The sequence below is a fragment of the Ochotona curzoniae genome, unplaced genomic scaffold (genome assembly GCF_017591425.1).
Source record: "Ochotona curzoniae isolate NIBS_2020 unplaced genomic scaffold, NIBS_Ocur_1.0 contig_1302, whole genome shotgun sequence".
NCBI classification, from domain to species: domain Eukaryota; kingdom Metazoa; phylum Chordata; class Mammalia; order Lagomorpha; family Ochotonidae; genus Ochotona; species Ochotona curzoniae.
Genome location: NW_024465035.1, coordinates 2,621,363 through 2,644,999, shown reverse-complemented (window position 1 = coordinate 2,644,999; position 23,637 = coordinate 2,621,363). Strand labels below are relative to the sequence as shown.

At 40.3% G+C, this 23,637-nt stretch overlaps 1 protein-coding gene across 5 annotated transcripts in view; it reads right to left on the bottom strand.

The window, feature by feature from the left end:
- STAG1 (stromal antigen 1) overlaps positions 1 to 23,637 on the bottom strand; it is a 198,826-nt gene that overhangs the window by 53,083 nt on the left and 122,106 nt on the right. For all 5 annotated transcript variants that reach the window (XM_041004538.1, XM_041004566.1, XM_041004557.1 and 2 more), the window contains exons 8-10: positions 11,237 to 11,388; positions 10,162 to 10,235; positions 2,965 to 3,088 (exon numbers count right to left, since the gene is read on the bottom strand). In XM_041004538.1, the coding sequence (XP_040860472.1) occupies positions 2,965 to 3,088; positions 10,162 to 10,235; positions 11,237 to 11,388 (350 nt within the window). The remainder of the gene's footprint in view (positions 1 to 2,964; positions 3,089 to 10,161; positions 10,236 to 11,236; positions 11,389 to 23,637) is intronic.

Here is a 23,637-nt window from a genome sequence, read left to right as displayed (position 1 = left end):
TGAAATTACTAAAATAAGCCTCTGGACAAATCTAATTTTGTATTAACGCTTTCCATCCCTATATTAACTCTATATTGTAGTATGTATAGGACACCTATAAAGACTTAAATTGAGCAATAAATCTATCACTTATGGCACTTACAAATAAATGCTATTACAATTTTCATGAAATTGAAGAGCTGGCATGATGGTGAACCATGTTAAGCTTCTGCCTACAACGCTGACATCCCATTTGGGAACTGGTTCAAGTCCCAGATGTTCCATTTCTGATACATCTCCCAAACGACACACCTTGGAAAACAGTATGAGACAGCCTAACTGGGCTCCTGCACCCATGTGAGAAATCCAATGAAACTCCTGCTTTCTGACTTTCTATGGTCCAGTTCTGACTGTTGCAGCCATTTCAGAGAAAAGTAGCAGACACAAGCTCTGTGAGAGATGTCTTTCAAATACAAAAGTAAATCTTAAAAAAAAAAAACCCACAAAATTGAAAATATGAGACCAGGTGGTTTAAAGTAACATCATTTATTCATACAACAAATATCTACTATTCTCTTTTACATCCCACCAGGCAGTCAGGAAAAACAGAAAAGCAGGAAGGTGTTTAAAACAGAAAGAAGATGATACAGTGAAGACTTTGTAAGTGCAGCGTACCAAGGCTTTGGGCCGCCCTCGACTGCTTTCCCAGGCCACAGGCAGGGAGCTGGATGGGAAGCGGGGCCGCCAGGATTAGAACTGGAGCCCATATGGGATCCCGGCAAACTGAAGGCAAGGACTTCAGCCACAAGGCTAGCACACCGGGCCCAAGAGAGATAATATGTCAGGAGTCAGGAGCTCCATCTCAGCACACGCACAATTTGGCCCTCAGCTCCTGCTTGCCCAGGAGCAGCAGCAGGGCGGTGGGCTGACAACAGAACGGCATGACTTCGACTGGCACTCTGACATGAGATGGTAAGTGTTCCAGGCAGAGGCTTAGCCTTTCGTGCCACAATCCCCACTATTTTGTTTTTAAGAGAAACTAATTTATGCTTCCAAAGTAAAATGTGCATGTGCGCTACGAATGTTTAAAAGGTAATACTCAGAAGACCTGAAATGAACCAAATTCAGGGGACTAATCATTAAACAGATGTGCCTGTATGTGGTTGGAGTGCACGGAGTTGAAAGAACAGCACAGCACTGTCTAGGGCTTCAAGTTTTCTGATGAACTCCATGAGAGGAAGCAACACAAAGAAGAGGATACAATGCAAGTTCACTGAACCCAATTCAGACGACTGATGCTGTGGATGAAGCACATGTCAGAAAGCAGGAGAGCTGTGTGTGTAAGAGCTGTGTGTGTAAGAGCTGTGTGTAGATGGGGGCTATTTCTACCAAAGCTTATGATTAGTAACAAAACAAAACAAAACAAAACAAAACAAAACAAAACAAAACAAGGGTGTTGGACAAATGGTTTCAAGAAATATGTTAGCCATTACTTGAATTATTCCCCACTCCCCTTCCACTTTCCACAGAAACTCCTTACACTTCCTTCATGAAGTTTTCACCAGAAACCAAGCAGATGCCAAGGACATGTACTTTGGCCTCCAGAGGTGGAGCCAAAGTACATTTTCTTTCTTCCTTCCTTCCCATCCCCCACCTTTTTTTAAAACAAATTAGCCTCAAGTATTCTGTTTTAGCCACAGAAAATAAACTAAGATATAAGGTAAAAGCAAAAGTGGTACAGAGTATTACTGGAAAACCACTATGCCTAAAACAAGGCAATCTGCTGTCATGAGTATAATTCCAGAAAGACATTAAGATGCTTAGCCCAGAGCAGATACACTGCAATTGCTAGGTCTGAACTGGTCATGTTCTTATCAAACACAAATAAAACTAGTGGTTGGAAAATGTAAATATTAATTTTGTTTTGACAAACTGTTTTCTTAGAGTGAAGTGTACACTACCCTACACATATACACCCACATCGGTTTTGCAGTTTTGCTTATCAAGGAGAAAGGACTAGATTACAAACTCTAAAATTTTAATCAAGACGGAAATTCTTTCATCTCATTCTAAACAGATGTAACATGGGTCTGAGGTCAGTTTCAAGTAAAAAAAAAATGGGCAAATTACTGTAGCAATTTTGAGAAGAAAAAACTACAAGGAGTACTGGGTGGGAATAACAAGACCTACAGTTTAAAAGGAAATTCTACTCCTTGATTATTTTGAAAATTACTCATTTAGTATTCAAGCATGCCAGACTCCTTTAAAAGTCAATCTCAAGAATTGTCACTACAGGTGGAGACAGATTTTACATCAAACAATCCCAGGTAGCCTAACCACCTGTCAAACTCATGGCAAAACTACAACATGACCCGTGAGAATTCAAATTAAGAACGCTTAATGTTCCCTTAATCCCAACTTATCATTTTATTTGAAAGGCAAAGAGACAGAGATTCCATGTGCCGATTCATTTACTAATTTTCACAGCACCCATGCTTGAGGCAGGCTGAAGCCAGGAGCCAAGAATTCAGTCTGGTCTTTCTCATGTCATCATCTGCTGCCTAGCTAGGGCGTGTATGAGCAGGTTTGGTGTGAACAGGGAACTAGAATCTACACACTGTGATACGGGATGTGGGCACTTCAGCAGCATCTCCAGGGCTCTGTCAAATACCAACCCCTTCTAGAGTCTTTATGTGTTAAGAAAAAAATCCTTTCATTCAATTGTTATTACCTCCTGGGAATACAGCTTGTACTCTCTTTACAGTTTAGAAGCAAAAAGTTGACACTGTGGATTTAGGACAGTACCGCCCTTAAATAACCACGTCTCCAGACAATGTTTCAATAACCTTAAATTAATTAATGCTGAATAATCAAATTTCTGTATCATTATAACTTTTCAAAAGCTAGTTGTTGCCCTTTTGATCATAGCATGTTAGCATCATGAAAAGTGTACTTTTCATTAAAACATAAAATAAAGCAACCTACCCTGTCGTGAAGAGTCCAGCCAACATATTTCAGATAACTGTCGTTCAGGAAGGCATCACTGTACATCTTCATCCACACTCCGATTTCTTCAATACAAATGGCTCTAATCTCAGCAATAGCGTCACTAGAGGAGGAAGAAAACAAACCAGCAAACCTCCAATTAACACCTCAAGCTGCAACACATGCTACCCACTTCCATTAAGAAATATTAATTCAATCCCATACTTATATTTCACTTGTAATGATCTAGAACATGGAAATTTTCTACTTTTCAAATAGCTTCTATAACATAAAAACTACCAATATTATGCTAAAATCAAAGTTGTTTCTGCTCTTTAAATTATCAGTAGAAAAATGGAATGAAAAGATGTGTTTTAGTGCAGAAATTTTTGAAATTCATGTGTATGAATGGTCTTCAAAAGCCCAAGGATTTAAAAATATTTGTTACCAAGAAATAAATTTATCTTCAAAAAAATTTTTAAACATTTTACTTATTTTTAGAAGATTTATTCAATCGACAGGAAGAATTAAAGAGAGACCTACACATCTCTCATTGAGTGTTCACCTCCCAGCCAGACCGTGTGCCTGGGGGCAAGCACGGGGCCACTCGCTGTTCTCCCTGGCACGTCAGCAGTGAGCTGGATTAGATGCAGGCAAGCATGTCTTCAAACAGTGCCCTTACAGGGCACTGACATTACAGGCAGATTAACTCAATGCTTCACAAGCCAGGTCAACAATTTTAAAAACGTTTTTTCACTTTACTTGACAGACACAAAGAGAAAAAAGATCCTATAGTCACCAATTCACTTCAAAAATGCCCCTACTGAGACTGGGTTCAGGTTGAAACTGTAAGCCTGGAACCCAATTCAAGTCTCAGAGTGTACACTGGCAGAGAGCGGCAAACACAAGTGGAGGTGGGACTTGAACCCAGCTGCAGCTGCTAGACGTGAGTGTCTCAAGTGGTGGCTTAATTGTGTTAAATGCTTAACCTAAATTTTTTAAATTCCACCTTCTTACAAATACTGTAAGGGAGTCTCCTAGAAGATACTATTATTTGAAAATGTACATTTAAAAAATTTAAAATCCTGAGGTAATTTAGTGAAAATAATGCACATATAAACACTTAAAAACACTGTTTGGGGGGCAGTTCACTGGCTCTAGTGGCTAAGCCTCCATCCCCAAGTGTTGGCACACACTGTGGGCACTGGTTTTATCCTGCTTGTTTCACTTCCCTTCCAGCTCCTTGCCTGAGGTCTGGGAAAACTGGAGAGGACAGCTGAAAGCATCTGGACCCCCGCACCCATATGGAAGACCAGGAAGATGCTCCTGGCTCCTAGCTTCAGATTTGCTCAGTTCCAGCCGTTGTGACTATTTGGGAAGTCAAACGGCAAATGGAAGATATTTCTATTTTTCCCTCCCTGTAAAACTGCCCTTCCAATGAAAGCAAGTCGAGAGAGAGAGAGAGAGAGAGAGAGAGAGAGAGAGACTGATTTATTCTTATAGGAAAGTCACATTTTACAGAGAAGGAAAGAAAGATCTTCCACCTGCTGGTTCACTCCCCAAGTGGCCACAAAGCCAGAGCTGAGCTGATCTGAACCCACGAGCTTCTTGCAGGGTCTCAAGGCTTTGGGTCAACCTCAATTGCTTTTCTAGGCCACAAGTAGGCAGCTGGAAGGGAAGTAGAGCAGTTGGGATATAAACCGGTGCCCATATGGGATCCTGGTGCATGCAAGGCCTTCAGCTGCAAGACTACAGTCCTGAGCCCTGAAAATAAATCTTTAGAACAAATTTTGACAGTTTCAAGTCCCAGGTCTTTGACATTTAATTGCTTTATTAGGCTGATGCACCTAACTCAGGTAATTAGTCATGATGGGAACAACTTCAGTGACTGTACTGTGAAGTAGTGGCAGAACAGCCCAGAAGAATCCTGGTTCACTGCTGAAAAGACTCACACTATAGGCATCCAATATAATGATCCCAGAACTCTTATCCTATTCCAAGATCTGTGAACCATGAACAAACACAAAGCTAATACTGGTTCCTTCTCTTTCACCATGTTTTTAGTATCAGCTTTAATAAGTATAAAATATGGTGAGTCCTAATTTTATTTTGTAGATCAGTCTTTCAAGTTTCTGACTTACTAAGCAGATTAATTTTAAGGTATTTTTAGTCTTCCCATTTATACAAGGTGGCAATTCATCACATTAGTTGAAATTATTCTAAGACTTCATGCCTTGATCTAATCGATGTGTCCTCTAGGTACGTGTTATTATTTGTTGTCTTCCCAAGTCACTGCTGACCACTATTCTATCCTCCACTTCGGTGAGAATAACTTAGAATCGACCTGAGTAAGACTAAGGTATTTGCCTTTCTCTGTAACTTATTTCACTTAAAATATTCTCCAGGCTCACCCATGTTGTTGCAAATGACAGGATATGAGAGCCCTTAAAAATGTTCATGAAAAATGTAACTATAAAATTTCAGTGCAAAGTGATTTTGAAATCCAAGCATATGACGTATCTTTAAAAAGTTCAAGGGAAATATATGAAAAAACCAGAATTTCTTAAATCTGTAAAGCAAAATATATTTATCTTTTAACTCTACTTCGCCATGGACTTTGTGAAGTACCTTGTATTTCCTTCTGAATATACACATTTTTTTTCAGCCATTGTCTATAGGTGAACATAAAGGCTGAATCTGTTATTTTGGTTATTATAAATCCTGAAAAAAACATGGAAATACAGATGTTGCTTCAAATATTAATCACACCTCTTTCACACATACAGTAGTCGGATTATTGAATTCTACAGCAATTGTATTCTTTCTTTTATGCGTAATCTTTGAACTGCTCTAATAGTTGTACTGTTTATTTAGTTGATTTTCATTTCCCTGTTAGAATTGTTAAGATTAGCAATAGAGTACATTCCTGTAGCAGGCTAATCCTCCTGTACTGCTAGAATCCCACATGGATGACGATTCGGGTCTCGGCTGCTGCACTTCCCATCCAGCTCCCTACTGATGGCCTGGCCTGGGAAAGCAGCAGCAGATGGCTCAGGTCCTTAGCAGCCTGAGCCCACACGGGGTACCTGGAAGAAGCTCTAGCCACTGCGGCCACCTGGGCAGTGAGCCAGTGGATAGACATGCCTTTTCTCTCTTTTTGTAACTTTTTAATGAAAAAGAAATAATTCTTTTAAAAAACATTATGAATGCAACAAAAGCATCCTTTCTAACTACGTCTATTCAGCATCAAACTAAAGATTCTGTGCAGTACAACAGAGGGAAAAGAGGAAAACTAAAGCTACTCAGAAAGAGGAATTAAAGCTGTTTTCATTCACAGGTGACATAATTGTGTACAGAGAAAATGGCAGACTCTACAAAAAATAAAATAAACCCACCCAAAACAAACAAACCCTCACCTAAGTTCAACCCCAAATTACTAACATAGAGGTAGTTCTCCATTTGTTTAGAGAAAAAAAAAATCAAACTTTTCCAAGAATCTTAAGCAAAATGAGAAGTATGCACCGGGGGTAAGCCTGTGGCATAGCGGGATGAGAAGCCACCTGCCGGCACTCCACATGAGTTAGCTCAGATACCCATGGTTCCACTTTTGATCCAGCTCCCTTCTAGAATCTCTGAGAAAACACCAGAAAATGGCCCACATTTCTGGGACCTAGCAACCATAGAGGAGACCCAGAGGAAGTTCCTGGCCCCCGAATCCTGGTATCAGCTGGTCCCAGCCATGTGTACAGTGAAACAGTGGATGGAATATTTTTCTGAATCTACTTCATTCTCCTTACAATTTTCAAAGAAAATTTAAAGAAATCACATTCACAGCAATATAAAACACTGAGAAAGAAATCTAACAGCATCAAAGACATCAAGGAATGAGGAAATCAACACAGAACACAACGTGTTGACGTGAAGTCACTGCTGTGAACAGTGTGACTCCCTCTAATATGGTGTACAGATTCAGAACACCTCTTAAAATTTGCACAAGTCTGTGTAAAAAGTGACACATCGATCCTGAAATGTATATAAAACTACCAACTATCACTGTTGAAATAATTTTTGAAAAATGTATTCTATAGTTACTTGGCTCAATGGTATGAGTATAACAATAGACAGACTAAAAAACCTGAAATGTTTAACTATCAGGAAAAGTACTAAGAACGCTAAATAGGGGAAGGATCATCTTTCATTATATGGTAGAATGCTATATATTGGGCCTGGTGCAATAGCGTAGCAGCTAAAGTCCTCGCCGGCTCTAATCTTGGCATCCCTGCTTCCAATCCAGCTCCCTGTTTGTGGCCTGGGTAAGCAGTTGAGGATGGGCCAAAGTCTTGGGACCCTGCACCTGTGTGGGAGACCTGGAAGAGGCTACAGGCTCCTGGCTTTGGATCAGCTCAGCTCTGGCTGTTGCAGCTGCCTGGGGAGTGAATCATCTGATGGAAGATGTTCCTCTCTGTCTCTCCTCCTCTGTATATCTGCCATTCTAATAAGAAAATGAGTCTTTAAGAAAAGAAGAATGCTATATATTATACATCACAGAGTAGAATGTCTATTTGCAGAATATGCTTATATCTTCATATACCTTGTACAAAAATTAGGTTAAAAAATCAAATTCCCTAATAGAAAATACAGAATTAGTAAATTTCCAGTCTGAAACAGAAGAAACCTTTGTGTTATCCAGCCAATTTACAGATGTTCAACAGAAATATGAACATAGAAGAGAACTGGGAAATTAGATTCACACAAACTGCAGATATTTACGAACAATAACCATTAAGATGAAAAAAAAACCCACTAAAGACTGCAAACATCTTTACATATTATATCTTACGATAGACTTATAAATGTAAAAATTAAATGTGAGCCGATAATAGAAAAATTGCAAAAACTTGATGTAAGCAAAATCCCATTTTTCAGGTAAAATTAATTATTCCTAGACAGAATAACCACAGAAGGAAAAAGAGGGGGAAAGGAATGAAGACACGTAAAATTACCCACATTACAAACAACTTTACAACAGTAATTTCTGAATACAATATACAAAAACAATTATTAATGTACTAATTTCTTGAAGAAAAAGATTACTGGAACATTCCTATATAGAGTTAGACACTTAAAAACACTGCTAACAAAGAAAACTCTAGTCAACGGTAAAACACACTCCTGAATATGAAATAACACCAATTCTACAAATTCATGTAGAACATAAAGAATAAAGCTGTATTTTAAGATGTCCATGGCAAAATTGGAATCAAAAGTTTATTTTCTGGTGCCATAAACTGTTGACATTCATGCATATTTTCTTAATAATAAAAAATCCAACTGAACTTCATGAAATTCCTTGCATACCTAAGCATTTTACAACAAAATACACTTATCTTCCAATTTCTTTTGCATATAGGGCCCACACGGAACTGAGAAGGCTGCTGCACTCACTGCTGTGTGCGCTGGCTGGGGCACACTGAGGTCTGAGGTCCCGGGGCACTCCCTGACCAGACTGTTGGACTCAGACCCTGGCCACAGTAAGTCACAGATGTGTGGTCCAATCTTAGAGTGCATGTATCGGGCCTGGCCCTCCCCTGTTGCTGATGCCTGTGTGGTGGACAGCACGCCTACACGCCCACGGAGGACATGACATCCGGTCCATCTAGGCCAGCAGGGTATGTCAGCTGCCACACCGGAGGATGAAGGCAGAGAGGTTGGAGTTCCCCGGCCAAGATGTGAAGCATGTTCCTGGGTCTATGACTGCACTAAGGGGTAATTTGTCAATCAGCAGACCCTGGAAAGATTCTGTCAAACATGGAGTAATGAAACCATCAACTTCACAAACTTTACAAAATCAAAATCACTCAAGTAACACCCTTGAAATATTCTTTCCCACAATGGGGTCTCCCAAGCATCACTAAATGACCCCCGGTGCTAATGTAGTTTAAAAGGAAGATGCAATGATTTCCCCCTTCCTCTCCTGTGCATACAGGAGGAAAAACTTCAAACAACAAAAAAACTGAAACATTAAAATAAAGAAAAATCGTTAAGGTGATAAATATTATTTTGTTTGTGATGGCAATTTTCAAGGTATATATATGTTAAGATACTTCAAATTATGCATTTGAACATGCAGTTAACCTTTTGTTGTCAATTACACTTTCATACAGATGTGGCTGAAAAACAGTATAGAAAGTAAATGATGTATGTGTAAATTATGCATTGCACAAGTAGTTTATGCAAAAAAAAAAAAAAAAAAAAGACCAAGTCAGACAGTCGGCTTTGGTGCCATTTCACAAAGTCTCCCACTCTCACTTTATTCTTATATGACAAAGTTCCATACGCTCTGGAATTTCCCTAACTTCCTCCCCAAATACCCTCGCTTCCACTGATTTCACCTATATTTTTTACAACATCACAAAATCTATCCATACTTAGAATTAAAGAAGTTTTGCTAAAATATCAAAGTTGTACATTTTTAAATGCTTAATTATTTCTTTATAGGAACTGACCAATTACAGTCTCAAATGTATTTGAAAAATGCTATTATCTTGCATAGATCCTATATGTTTGTAAATCACATATGATTAACAGCAGGTAACAAGTAAACAGCCGTAGTTTACTAGCTCTATGAGAAATCATCTTTTTTCACAGTGTTATGTTTTAAAGTTGTCAGAATCTGGCCATGGAGTATGACATCAATACTTTCCTAACAGGAAACAAGACACGGGTGCAGAGCACTGCATTATCTGAAGGGGCGCCCTTTGCTGTTCTCTTTTCTCCCATCTTCACAGAGGCTTTGGAAAAAAAAATTATTGATTAATTTTTATTATGAATTAAGACAGTACCACAGGGCAAGAAGTAGGGCATTTAGTTCTTACAAATGTGAAAGCAATCATATTCTAGGAAGGCATTAACTTCAAAATCTTACTAACAGTTTATCAGCACAAACCCAAGTACAGGGTCTGCCTCCAAAAATGTTTTAAATTGGAATAAATGGCAGCACTAGTGGTGGTGGTGGTATAGTTTCTTTCAGAGACATAGCCTATTCACTTAGCATTTATAAATAAAGGAAGAATAATACATGATAAATTTTCCAGGAAACAAAAAGTTATAATTAGCAAAGCCATACAGTTTTATAAATAGGGGCTTGTAAATAAGTAAGAACGGTTCAAGTTAAAAATCATCTAAAAAATCCCTTACCGGTATCTATGAACAAATATACCCTTAAAAATAGAGTTCATCATATTTTCAATTTCATCCTGATTTTCTTGCAGCTGAAATGAAAAACAATGAAAATGCAAATGGCAATAATTACATTAAATAATTTGAAATAAACAGTTGCAATTGTTTGTAATTTCTGGTTTTTGTCAACCTTAGTAGTTTCTAAACTTTTCTCATTTGTGTAAAGAGATATCTCAAATTACCAGTAGGATAATTTTTGTTCTTACATTTCGCTTTTATTTTACATATATAAATAAAAAGTATATCTACATACATATAAATACAACAACAAAATTCTTTCAGATTTCTTTTTAAATTTTCTGTTGCAAGTTTTAGTGAAGTAACTTTGGGAATACAAATGTAACTCAAATTAAGATGATTATCTACTGATATATCCTTCATTAAATTTAAAATCTGCTAAGTTGAAAACCCATTTAATATATGCCCAAACCACTGAATCTCAGTGTTTTGTACAGCCTATCTAAAATATGTTCTAGACACATCCCTGCACAGTGACTAACAAAGATGGGGGGTGGTTCTGGTTAAGCACACCAGACTCCTACTGTCAAGTTATTATCTGTTTCAGAAATACATACTAGTCTTCAGTCAGACAAAACTATAAATCACAAAGCACATTTTGTAACAAGTATCTAACAGCTCGGGCACACAAACTGTGAAGACATGAAGTGATACAAGAACACACTATTCAAAAAATACTGACAACAGAGCCTGGTGAGGGTGCTGGCGGGGGCGCTGGTGGGGATGCCGATGGGGACACCTGGTGGGGGGTGCCAATGGGGGCACCTGGTGGGGGTGCCAATGGGAGCACCTGGTGGGGGTGCCAATGGGGGCGCTGGTTGTCTATCTTCACAATCAGCTGGCATAGTAGAAACTATGGCCCAGAAGCACATTCCCTACATACTCTCTAGTCCAGGAAATGAAAATCCCAAATTTGAAGTTAAATACACATTTTTATAGGGAACACAAAAATTACAAACGTATCTAGTTCATCTTTATGGAACATAAAAATACCAAGCGTTTTCAGGGAACGTACCTCTTTGCGTTTCTGCAGCAGCAGCTCCAGTCGTTCATTGGCTCTCTTCCCAATCATTTTATTCCTCTCGGCTTCATACTGCCGCTGTGTGTTGTCCTGATGAATACTGAGGTTTAAGGCGACATTCACCAGGGCAGTCATGAGTTTCATGGCTGTGAAACAAGGCAGTATTATAGCATTCTCCATTGAACCAAATTTTCATCTATAAGTTAAAAGCTACAAAACAGACACATGAAGAAAACCAGTTTCATTTAAAAATTAATTTGTAAAAGTAAGCTAATTATCTTTTTATGCAAAGTAATTTGCTTTGCCTCTATGGAGAACAATATGACTTCTATTAGCGATACCAAATTAGTGGCAGGGAATATTAACATTACATTCAACACTGCTTTCTCCTAGTACCAGATCTACACATTCCAGGGAGAACAGACTGAGGACCGAGCTCTCTTCTGACAGCAGAGCTGATTATACAAACACTTCTGGCTGCATCCTTAATGTCTACATCAACCTATGATCTTTATACAGAGATTGTTCTTTGTTCTCTTAATTCCACTGGTTTGCAGCACTCTTAGCCTCTGAAAAATGCACTGATCTACCAAACAACTGAAGTCTGTTAAAATATATCCGATCGATTTCCAATCGACACAGTATTGAGGTTCATGTACTTTTAAAGGCACACTTACTCAATATCGTTCTTATTCAAGACTGTCATTCCTATTTCATATACTGTAACAAGCATCAATAATGCAGATGTTAAATGTTTGTCAGCTGATGTATTTTCATTATTGAGATACACTTTATAATATTGGAAAAGGAACAATAAAAGACTGTGCTGCCAATTTCCTTTCTAGATTACTCAGTTGCAAATATTTAGTTTCCAAAAATGAATGATTCAGCTGTTCAGAAAAACTGATTCACTTGTTAACACATACACATTTAAATAAATGGGCATGTATTTCTTTTTACTGTTCCTGCTAGGACAAGAGGTGAACTGAGTAGGGCTGGCTCATGGTCCCCTTGGTATGCGCAAAACCTGGCACTGGAAGAGGTTCTGATAGAGGAGCCTGGGCAACTCCTCTGGCAGGGCACAGACCCTGCAGGTAAGCACAAGAAGCAGGATAGGAAACAGCCCAGAACAGGCCATGGAAAGTCTCCCACTGGCATACATTTGGCATGGGTCGGGGGCAGACCAGGCTGAATCAGTTCACATCATCCACTGGCAAATCCGAGCACTGGAACAGAGTGTGGGTCTAGCCAGGTTTGGTCGTGACAAAAACCAGTGCACAATACGGAATGCCAAGATGAGGTTGCCTGTACTAGAAGTGACCGCAGGGCCCAACCAGCACAGGTGAGAACCAGGAAGGGAGGGGCAGAGCCAGCAGGGGGAATATGGGGGGGTTTCCTTGCGTGACAGGTACTCCCACTAGCATGAGCTGGGATGGGGGCAGACTAGACTAAGCAGGGTGCTACAACACCTGTGTGCCTCATGTGGACTAGATCAGGGAAAAGCCAGGCTGGGCTGATTATTCCTACTGGTGCAAACAAAATTAGAGTTGGTGAGGGTTGTTTGGGCTTAGCCACAGCATCAGCTGGCAGAAGTTGGCACTGGGGGCTAAACCTGTCAAGTCAAACCACAGAACCACCTGGAGAGTGCATAATCCGGGAGTGGGAGAGGCCTGGGAGGAAAATAGTGGGCTCCTCTCTCTTGGGTTACCACTCCCACAGGAGGGCACGAAAACTAGGACAGGGGCTGGGGTGGCTAGACAGAGAGGCACCCAACAACATCCATGAGGGCTGGATAGTTGAGCTGGTTAGAAGGAACTAAGTTTTAATACCCATCGACAGACATGTACGAGAGCCGAATGGGTTGTGGGACAGACTGGACTAATCTGCTACACATACTGGCAAACCAGGGTAGGGGGCGGGCCTGGTGGGGGTTATTGTGGGTTGCTCCGACTAGGCTACAGCTCCCACTTGTTTAAGTGATGCCGAGAATGTGGCTGGGCAGAACCAGACTGCAACACCCATTGGTTCTAGTGGAAGTCGGAGCTGAAAACAAAACCAACCCAGCAATTGCAACCACCAGCTGATCGAGGTGATGGACTGTGTCGGGCCCTGTGCTTGCTAATACATATAAGAATCTGGTCTAGTTTCTTTGGGGATCTCCCCAATCGAAATGCCAGACTCAGAACCCTAATCAAGAAAAGACAGAAGACAGAACAAGTCAATCAACCACCTCAGCTATATGTTGGCAGTGAAATACTGGGCAAATGGAGACTCTATGCAGGACTATATCAATCAGTGGATTCTTCAGCGACCTCATCGTGCTTGGAGTGGAGAGACTGGCAGCGATTCATAACTGGTAAACTATCAAAATCAAGACCCTCAGAGCAAGACCCTCAGAGCATGCTAGGACCTGGGGTGGGTGGGAAACTGGGTGGGGCTTCTCTCTCAATATCTCTCTTTACCTCAGATACATGAAGGAAACAATATAGAAATAATAGTCTAACCCACTTCCCTATAGCCCTTGAACCTTTTTACCCTAATAACTATGTAAAGATTGTAAAGAAATTCTAATAAAAAATGAATTTTTAAAATATGTTTAAAAATAAATAAATAAATGGACATGTGTTTCTTTTAAAATCTCACTACTTCTCCTTAATGACACACATAAACTTAAGATTGCTTTCTAAAAAATGGCATGAAATATGGAATTAAGAGAAGTTTATCTTGGTGCAAAAACCATGTAAGGACATAATACTACACATATATGTATTTGTCATGTATCTGAAACACATCCACAACCAACTTACTATTTTGTAATTCTACTTTCAGGCCAATTTCATGCTTATGATAACTGTAATTATCTTTACAGCAAAATGTAAAGCAGTATTTAAGTCAGTGGCCATTTAGACTTACGTTTAAAGAAATTGTATCTTTCATTAATACAATATCTCAAACAATAAATTTAAAAATAATCCTGTGTTTCAAAATAAAAACCATTGATTTTACGAAGGAAGATTACAAATATTATCAAAAATTGATTTGTATAAGAAAGGAGAACAGTTCAGAGACAGGAAGGGTCCAAGGAGACCGTTAGAGCAAATGGCTTCAAGGTCAAGGTGCTGGGAGCGTGATCAACACTGACCTGACTGGAATCCCCTGCAGATGCTACTGCTTATTGGTTTGGCTTTAGTTCAATAATTTTTGCTTTTATTTATCTATTTTTAAAAATTGTTATTTTTGAAAAGAGTAATCTATTACAGTTGGAAAGGCAGAAGTACACAGAGAGAAAAATCTTCCATCTGCTGGCTCACTCTCCAGTTGTCACCGGCAAGAGCTGAGCTAATCCAAAGCCAGAAGCCCCTCCAGGGTCCCACGTGGGCGCAGGGTCCTGAGTCCTTTGGGCCATTCTCTACTGCTTTGCCAAGTAGGCAGCTGCCTTGTCAGTAACAGATGTCTACAAGGGATCCTTGTGGATGCAAGGCAAAGAATTAGCCACTACGCCATTGTGCCAGGTCCTATCTACTTCCTTTTGAACCCAGCTTCTGAGCTCAAACTGTCACTGTGTAATGCAATGTGCCTAGCCAAAATACATAAGAAACAAAACAGCACAGTAAGCAAAAAAGAAAAATAATGTCAGAAAAGTATTATAATGCGAAAGTAATCTTTAACACAAGTAGGTCTTTCAACAGAGATAACTAGAAGAAGCACTTTATTTTCAAATTGATACAGAAACTGAAGATATCCTGCATGTTATTTTGATTTTTACATGCCAGTGAGGAGAAAATAAGCAGCTAATACAAATAAAGAGAAACACGTTAAAGATTCAAATATTAAGAAGGTCTATCTTGAGTTCTTAACATTTGCGCACTAGGTAACAGAAAGGGCCTGACTATATGTCAGAATAGTATTTTAAAAGATGAAACAGAAAGTACAAACGTATTGGTGTAAATTCTTAGAAGGAGAACAGTCACAAAAGAACAAGACTTTCGGTTTAAGTGCAGCATGTAAGGAACGGTAGGACAAGGGGCAAGAACACAGATTCTGGAAATGACTCATGTGTCCTCTGGTTAGGTCTCAGGAAACAACTTCAAATGAGTAAAACCGACTATGAATCAACATGATAAGCAGAGCCCTGATTCATTTATTGTTAACTTTCAATTTGACTTTCTTCTCTTTTCCTTTTTTTATTGGAAAGTTAGGTATTCAGAGAGGAGGAGAGACAGCTAGAAAGATCTTCCATCTGCTGACTCACTCCCCAAGCAGCTGCAATGGCTGGAGTTGAACCAATTTGAAGCTAGGAGCCTGCAGCCTCTTCTGGGTCTTCCATGCGGGTACAAGGTCACAACACTTTGGGCTGTCCTCAACTGCTTTCCCAGGCGACAAACAGGGAGCTGGATGAAAAGCAGGACTGCTGGGAATTGAACTGGCGTCCAAATGGGATCCCCACATGTACAAGGCAAGGACATTAGCCACTAGGCTACTGTGCTGGGCCTAATTTTATTTCTTTGAGAGAGACAAAGAGAATGCACCACTTCTACCTGCCATTTTTTTTCTCCAAATGCTGAGCAGAGCCAGGGATGGGGAGGCCGAGGCAAGGAATTCAGGATTCAGTCTGGGTCTCCCACGCGTGTAGCAGGACAAAAGTCGTTAGGAAATCACTACTCTGAAGTGTGATCAGCAAGAAGTGGGAATTCAGAGTACAGACTGGGCTGATACCAGGAACTTGGACATGAGAAGCACTAAACCTGGTTTACATTTTAAAACGCTGTACCAATAACAGATCATAGAAAAATAAATGTGGGAAGGCAAAGACAAAATTAGGGAACAATGAAGGAATGCTGAAAATACTTAGATCAAATATTGTCATGATAATTCTTGAGTTTTTGATAAGGAGAAGCTGAGAGAAGTAAGTTGTAATCATAGAATTATTTCAAGATTTGGTATGAAGACCATGAAGACCTTTTTTTGTTCTGTTTATTCAGCCCTTAGTATATTTAATAGTGTAAACAAATTCCATGGTTTTATTATTTTTATTTAAAAATAGCAGCAAGAGAACTAATTCAGTCTCATGATTTAAAAAGGAAAGCAGATGAGGAAACGCCCTTCTGCCTAGGTCTCATCATCAGAGTTCCCTTATTTCGAGGCAAACAAAGTTCTGATTTCTTATATATCTTTGCAAAGAAATTTTATGCTTATAACAGAAAACTGGAACTCAGTCGGAGGTGGTGTTGAATCAGCAGTTGTTAAAATCTGGAGCAAGGCTGCCTATGATCCAGTTCTTCTGCCAGCACGTAATCTGCAAGTGTCTTAACTGATCTGCACCTTGCTTCTCTTTCTATGCAAAAAAGGGAGTAATGCAGTACTAACTTCATAGACTGTGGAATCTACAAAGTACATGTATGAACTAAAAGATGTGACTTGCGCATTAATGCAGAATTTCTTCTTGTTCAAGTGATGGAATAGGATTTTTTTTAATCAACGGATATCTTGGCAAGCTTTTCTTTATGACATGCAAATCATACCTCATCTTTTTGTAAGATTTACTTATGTATTTGAAGTTGAGTTATATACAAGGGTAGACGGAGAAAGGGAGATCTCCCAGCCATTGATTTCTTACCAAATGGCAAATGTCCAAAGCAGAGCCAGGTCAGAGCAGGGGCTTTATCTAATCTCCCATGTGGACAGACAGAAGACCTCGCTCTCTCTCACCTTCTTTCTTTAACTGTCTAACACACATATAGATATTTTCTATACATGGCCAACATCTAACATCAGTAGACATTAACGAAGCTACCTCAATAACTACCTCAATCATCTGAAGGCTCATGAGCAAAATACACTACACAATACATTTCTTCCTCAACACTGCAGGGTAACATTCCAAGCTTTCCGACTCCACACAGCTCAGCTTTAAGCTTCTTGGCTTGTCCTGCAGCACTGGAAAACTGTTACATCTCACAACTGAACTGAGCTAATTCACTGAAATAAATCTCTCTGTGCAGTACGAGTTTTCTCCCAAAGATCGGTTTCTCGAGGGAACCCAACTAACAACTTGTAAGGCGGGAGCTGTCCTGGTGTTCTACATGGCACAGTGAGATCGCCCTGCCAGGTGGAAGGTTAAACTAGCTATTATCTGCTAACGGCGGCAAATGGACTCTCAGGGCACTGAGAACAAAGTTCAGAACAGGGGGAACAGGGACCGGATGGCACAAGCACAACAAATGATGTTCCCATTTTAATATTTATTTACAGATTTACAAAGAGGAGACACAGAGAGAAAGACCTTTCGTCGGCTGGTTCACTCTCCAAGTGACCACAACAGCTAGAACTGAGCAGAACAGGGGCCAGGAGCCTCCTCCAGGTCTCCCACGCGGCTGCAGGGTCCCAAGGCTTCGGTCCATCCCCTATTGCTTTCCCAGGCCACAAGCAGGGAGCTGGATGGGAAGTGGGGCAGCTGGACATAAATCAGTGTCCATAAGACATCCTGGGGCATGAAGGGCAAGGATTTAGCTTCTAGGCACTGGGCCCAACAAATGACTTTCTACAGAGGGCTAATGACCTACAGAGGGCGCTGTAGTAAGAGAAATGCAAAGAGGACCGCCACAGCTGCACCTGGAGAGATGGGGTTTATCCCTACTCTCTGAGACTCTGACTTTCAAATAAAAAAGATGAAGTTTTTTAAAGGTCCACTGGAAAAAAACATAAAGCCTAGACACTGGTACTAGGTGTTTCCTCCCGCTTCTCCCAGCTGCCATGATTCAGGCACGAAACACGTGGCGGTAACAAATCTGTTCTAAGTGTGGTACGGCGAGTGACAAACAAGAGTTAAAAGCAGATGACGGATGTGATTTGAACAGCGGATGATGCAAAAGCTGAGAAAGCTGAGGCAGTGAAGACATTCAGGGTGCTGAAAACACTAAAAATATAAGGTGTGAGTATTTAGAAACCCAACAGAAAGAAAACAATACTAGAATGGGAATAAAGAAAAAGCAACTACAAACCGCAAGAAAAGCGAGCTATCTTGTCTGTGGACACTAACTCTCGGATTCAGTGACCAACAACTTGCACTTAGATCTTTCAAAACAAAAACTGAGAGCTAGAAACTGTACCTTAATAAAACAGATTATTATATATTTAGTTTTATAAGCTTATTAAAAATGGGTGAGTGGCATACAATAAGCTTTCAATTTCAAAACTGTATGATTTCAATGACTTCTGTCTTGTGACACAAGCAAAATAACAAGTAGAAAACTTGAATACATATTGAATCCAAACAACACTGGTAACTCAAAAGCATAATGCATGAATATGAAGAGCACAGGACGAGGGATTAGAAGCACCAGATTCCACAGAAGATTGCGAGGTCTGGTTTGAATATGCCCACGTTTTTTCAGTTAAACAATTAAATCTCTAAATTTCCAAGCAAAACCACACAGTCGGACAATTCTTGTATGGCACACCCATTTCAGAGGGCCAGATATTTATGCCTTGAACCAACCAGAGATTCAGTCATGAGTTATGTGTGTAAAAGAGCAGAATGTATTGAATACTTTTCCACCTTTTCCAACTCTAAAGTGGAAAACAGTAGTCAAGCTTAAGTAGATAAACTTTCTGCAAATAATCTGAAATTCTCCAGGAAAATAATTATCAATATTATGGGGGTGTGTGTCCAGTGTTGTGGCACAATAAATTAAGCCACCACCTGCAATGCCAGCATTGCAAGTGAGTTCTGGTTGAAGTGACAGCTGTTCCACTTGAACCCAGCTCCCTGTTACTTAACTTGGAAAAGCAGCAGATGACAGCCCAGGTATTCGGGCCCCTTGCTGCCCAAATGGCAGGAATGGATGGAGTTCATGGATTCTGGCTTTGGCCTGGGCTAGCAGATGGAAAGTTTGTCTTTCACTATTTCTTGTCTCCCCTCCTCAAGTCCTTCAAATAAAGAAATTAATCTTCAGGACAATCTTAAGGGAAACAGCAGTCGATCGGGTCCTGCTTCACAGGGACACTCAATATTATCCAAGTTAGAGCCACTGTCTCACCAGGTCAAACAATACATACAAGCATATCACCCCTCTCAGATAACTAGCTTTTTATTTACCACCCAGTTTTAAATGCAGAATTAAAAAATACATTTTTGGGTAAAGTTTTTTTTTATTAAACATTTTTATTATGTTTTTATTGGAAAGGCGGATATACAGAGAGGAGAGACAGAGAGGAAGATCTTCCGTCCGATGATTCACTCCCCAAGTGACCGTAACGGCTGATACTATGCCAATCCGAAGCCAGGAGCCTCTTCTGGGTCTCCCACACGGGTGCAGGGTCCCAAAGCTTTGGGCCATCCTCGACTGCTTTCCCGGGCCACAGGCAGGGAGCTGGATGGGAAGCGGGGCTGCCGGGATAGAACCGGCGCCCATATGGGATCCTGGGCGTGCAAGGCCCCGGGTAAAGTTTTTTAATACAAAAGACAGTGACAAAAACAAATAATTAGATGAAGAGAGATTAGGGATGGCAGAAGAAAAATTCTAAGCAGTAACGAACATCATCAATTAAATAAAGGAAGGTTTCCCACATGCCAGTTCACTCCTCAGACAGCCACAATGGCCACGAGTAGGCCAGAGGGAAGCTAGATGCTTCTTCCAGCTCATTCAAATGGGTAGCAGGGACCAAGCTCTTGGGTCTTTTTCATCTGCTTTTTCCAGGTGATCAACAGGGAGCTGGGTTGGAAGTGGGACAAGCTGGAAATACACAGGCAGGGGCTTTACCTGCTGTGCCACAACACTTGCCCCTAAACACAATATTTAAATAAGAAGATTTTAAGAATAACAAATAACCCTTATAAGTTTGCAACAATAATCAAAATTCAGCACATTAAAGAAGAGGAAATATGAAACAAAAATGAGTAGAATTAATGGAAACATATGAAATATTATGAAACCCAGAATAACTCAACAGAAACCAGAATCACACAGTGCCCAGCAAAGTGAGTGGGCAAAAAATATATTCACCAGGGCACATCACCAGGGAATTTCAGAACACTACAAAGAAAAGATTCAAAAAACCTCCAAAGACGAGAAATAGTCAGAAGCCGAAATTTGAATAAAACTGACCTTCTCAAAAGCAGTAATAGAAGCCATGCTAACTTTGATGAAAATGATTTTCAATGAACTCTATACTGATCAAAAACCAAAACCTAAGCAGATCAAATACTGTTCAGGTATTTGAAATCTCAAATATACACTTCTTCAACATCCTTTAGCTCAAAAAGCTATCTTATAATACGCTGCACAAAGACACTGAATTATAGAAGACAAAAGGTGACAGCAAATACCAAAACTGCCAAAAGAGCCAAAAATCAGCAGAAAGCACCATTAATGTAAGAGGTATAAATTCAGAAAATAAAGCATGATTTAATAACAACTAAAAGGAGACAAAGGTATGATATGTAAGTGATTAAAGCATCTATTCAAGCAGGGGCAATCCCAGAACCTATGAACCTATATCACAAAACAAAATAAAATGTTTTAAAAAATCTATTCAAAAATAAGAAAATCCTTCATAAAAGTATATATGAGCAAAATCCCCTAAAGAAAATACCAGTTTGTTATGGCAAAGTTAAGTCATAGATTTCAGTTACATTTTATGAGTTCTGTGAATGAAGTATGTGTATATTTTTTCATGTACAGAAAACTTAAAATATTTAGTACTGATAGAATAAAAAAAATTTAAAATTCTTTCAATTCTGTCCACTTTAGAATCAAACTAAATATTAAATGTTGCTATTCAATGTCACAGTTACAATAGAATAGCTAGCTTTTGTGTACTGAATATTTAATATGGGTTATTTTACTTGGGTTTCATTATGCCATTATGAAAGAGTATACCATTGAAATTAATACTAGACAGATTTAGAAAAGAGAGTGTGAAAGTTGGAAAACTCTTCCAAGCCCTTTACATAAACTTAGGGCAAGTGTCTATTGCTAGTGGTTAGTACCAGATGCTTATGCCTTCAATGGGTTTCACTTGGCACTGGATTTGACCTCAGCTTTAGGTAATGCAGATCATGGTAAGAAATGGTGATGGTTCAAGTGACCAAGCACCTAATACTCAAATGGGAAATCTGGATTGACTCCCTGGCTCACTCCCGACTGTGGTTTGGAAAGTAAACCAACAGATGGGAGCCTTTGTGTTCACTGTAAGCTTCTCCAACAAATAACCATCTGTATTTAAAACAAGGCTCTTTGCAAAAATGGGCTCCACAAAGAAGACTAACTTCCAGACCAGAGAACAGAAAGTAAGACAGAAATGTAACAATACAAATTATCTTAGATCTATATTTACTGCTTTAGAAAAATACTTGTAATTTTGAAGTCATACTATATTGAACAGATAAAATTATATGATGTAGTAGCATCTGCAGATTTGGCCAAGGTTAGGTAGCAATCCTGAAAAAACACCAGAAATGATGTTCACAAGTCTATAACTTCAAGTTTTATAACTGGAAGAAGAGGGAGGACAGCGGTTATTAAGCACTACATGTCTGCAAACCCAGAAAGCAAAAAGGTCTCTGAAAGGAGAAAAAAGAAATACAGAGACAAAAGTGAAGAAATATTCATACTCCAACGTGTATGCCTATAATTTGGTAATGCCTATAATTTTAACTTTCAAAGCGGAGAAGCTGGAAATGATCTGTGAAATAGGGACTGTGCTATCAGGGAGCAGCTGTCACAGCCTGCAGCACCCCGGCACTTCCCCAACACACCCCTGCATTCCTGCAGCACCCCAAAACACCCTCTTCCCTTACACAGCAGAATCAGTAAAAACACGTAATATGGTTGCTGACCATGTCCCCCAAATGATTTTGATCTCATTACAGTAAAATCACTATCCCTAGCAGGTCACTCCCATCATGCACCTGACCTCATGACCTTGGGAGAGTTCCAAAATGAACATGTAAATGAGCACTGCTCCAGCCGAGCAGCAAATCCTCCTCCTCCCTCCTCTCCAGCGGAGCCTCACTGCAGACACAGCCTCTTGTTTCCAGATCATTACAAGCTTGCTCTCCAATCCTGCTGGTAGACCCCCCTCTGTCTTTTGTTATTTAAAAGACTTATTTATTCATTCATTTCAAAGACAGGGTGTGTGTGAGTTAGGAGATCTTCCCTCTGCTGTTTTATTCTGTAGAGAATGGGGTCATTATCCACCACCTTTGCGTGTATGAGCAAGGCTGGAGCCATCAGCACCGGTGCTGCTCCATGCTGCACCACGCGCTCCACAGTGCCTGCCCGCACCACGCTGCACCACCCTGCACCTCGCTGCACCACGGTGCCTGCCCGCACCATGCTGCACCACGCGCTCCACAGTGCCTGTCCGCACCACGCTGCACCACCCTGCACCTCGCTGCACCACAGTGCCTGCCTGCACCATGCTGCACCACGCTCTCCACCGTGCCTGCCTGCACCACCCTGCACCTCGCTGCACCACAGTGCCTGCCCGCACCAGGCTGCACCACCCTGCACCTCGCTGCACCACAGTGCCTGCCCGCACACCTTCCCTTGAGCATGCACCTTCCATACATCTCGTCCTTGAATTGGTTCTTGCACTACAGATCTCGTCACTCCAGAATATCTACTTATAGAAAACCTACTGAATTTCGCTTTTCAGAATCAAGAACAAGTAAAAGATAGATTTTTGGAAGGCTGTTTATTCATTTTTGAGTCCCCCATTTCCTGTCTCCTAGTATTAAAATAATCAATAATGAATAAATTCTGAGAAGACACATGATTGAAAGCAAACACAGGCAACCCCTCCAGCTCCTACAAGTCAGAGAACAGCGGTGGCTTTCTGAGCACCAAGCAGCTTCCAAGTTCTGCTATCTTTTAATAAGAGGTAGCTCCTTCCCGACTTTGCCTATGAAAAACTTGTATCAGGTAAGTTAAAAAATTGTCCAAGGCTATCCAATCAGTAAATGGCAGGGGAGAAAAGGAATGCAGGGTCTGGTTTCAAAAATGACTCTGAGGGTCTGGTGGCGTGGCCTAGTGGCTCAAGTCCTCGCCTTGAATGCGCCCGGGAATCCCATATGGGCGCTGGTTCTAATCCTGGCTGCTCCACTTCCCATCCAGCTCCCTGCTTATGGCCTGGGAAGGCAGTTGAGGACGGCCCAAAGCTTTGGGACCCTGCAGCTGCGTGGGAGACCTGGAAGAGGTTCCTGGTTCCCGTTGTGGTCACTTGGGGAGTGAGTCATCGGATGGAAGATCTTCCTTTCTGTCTCTCCTCCTCACTGTATATCTGATTTTGTAATAAAAAAAAAGAAAAAAAAAGAAAAAAAAAAAAGAAATGACTCTTAACCATCCTACTTCCTGACACCAGTAAGTAAAAGCTAGGGGGAAGGGACACGT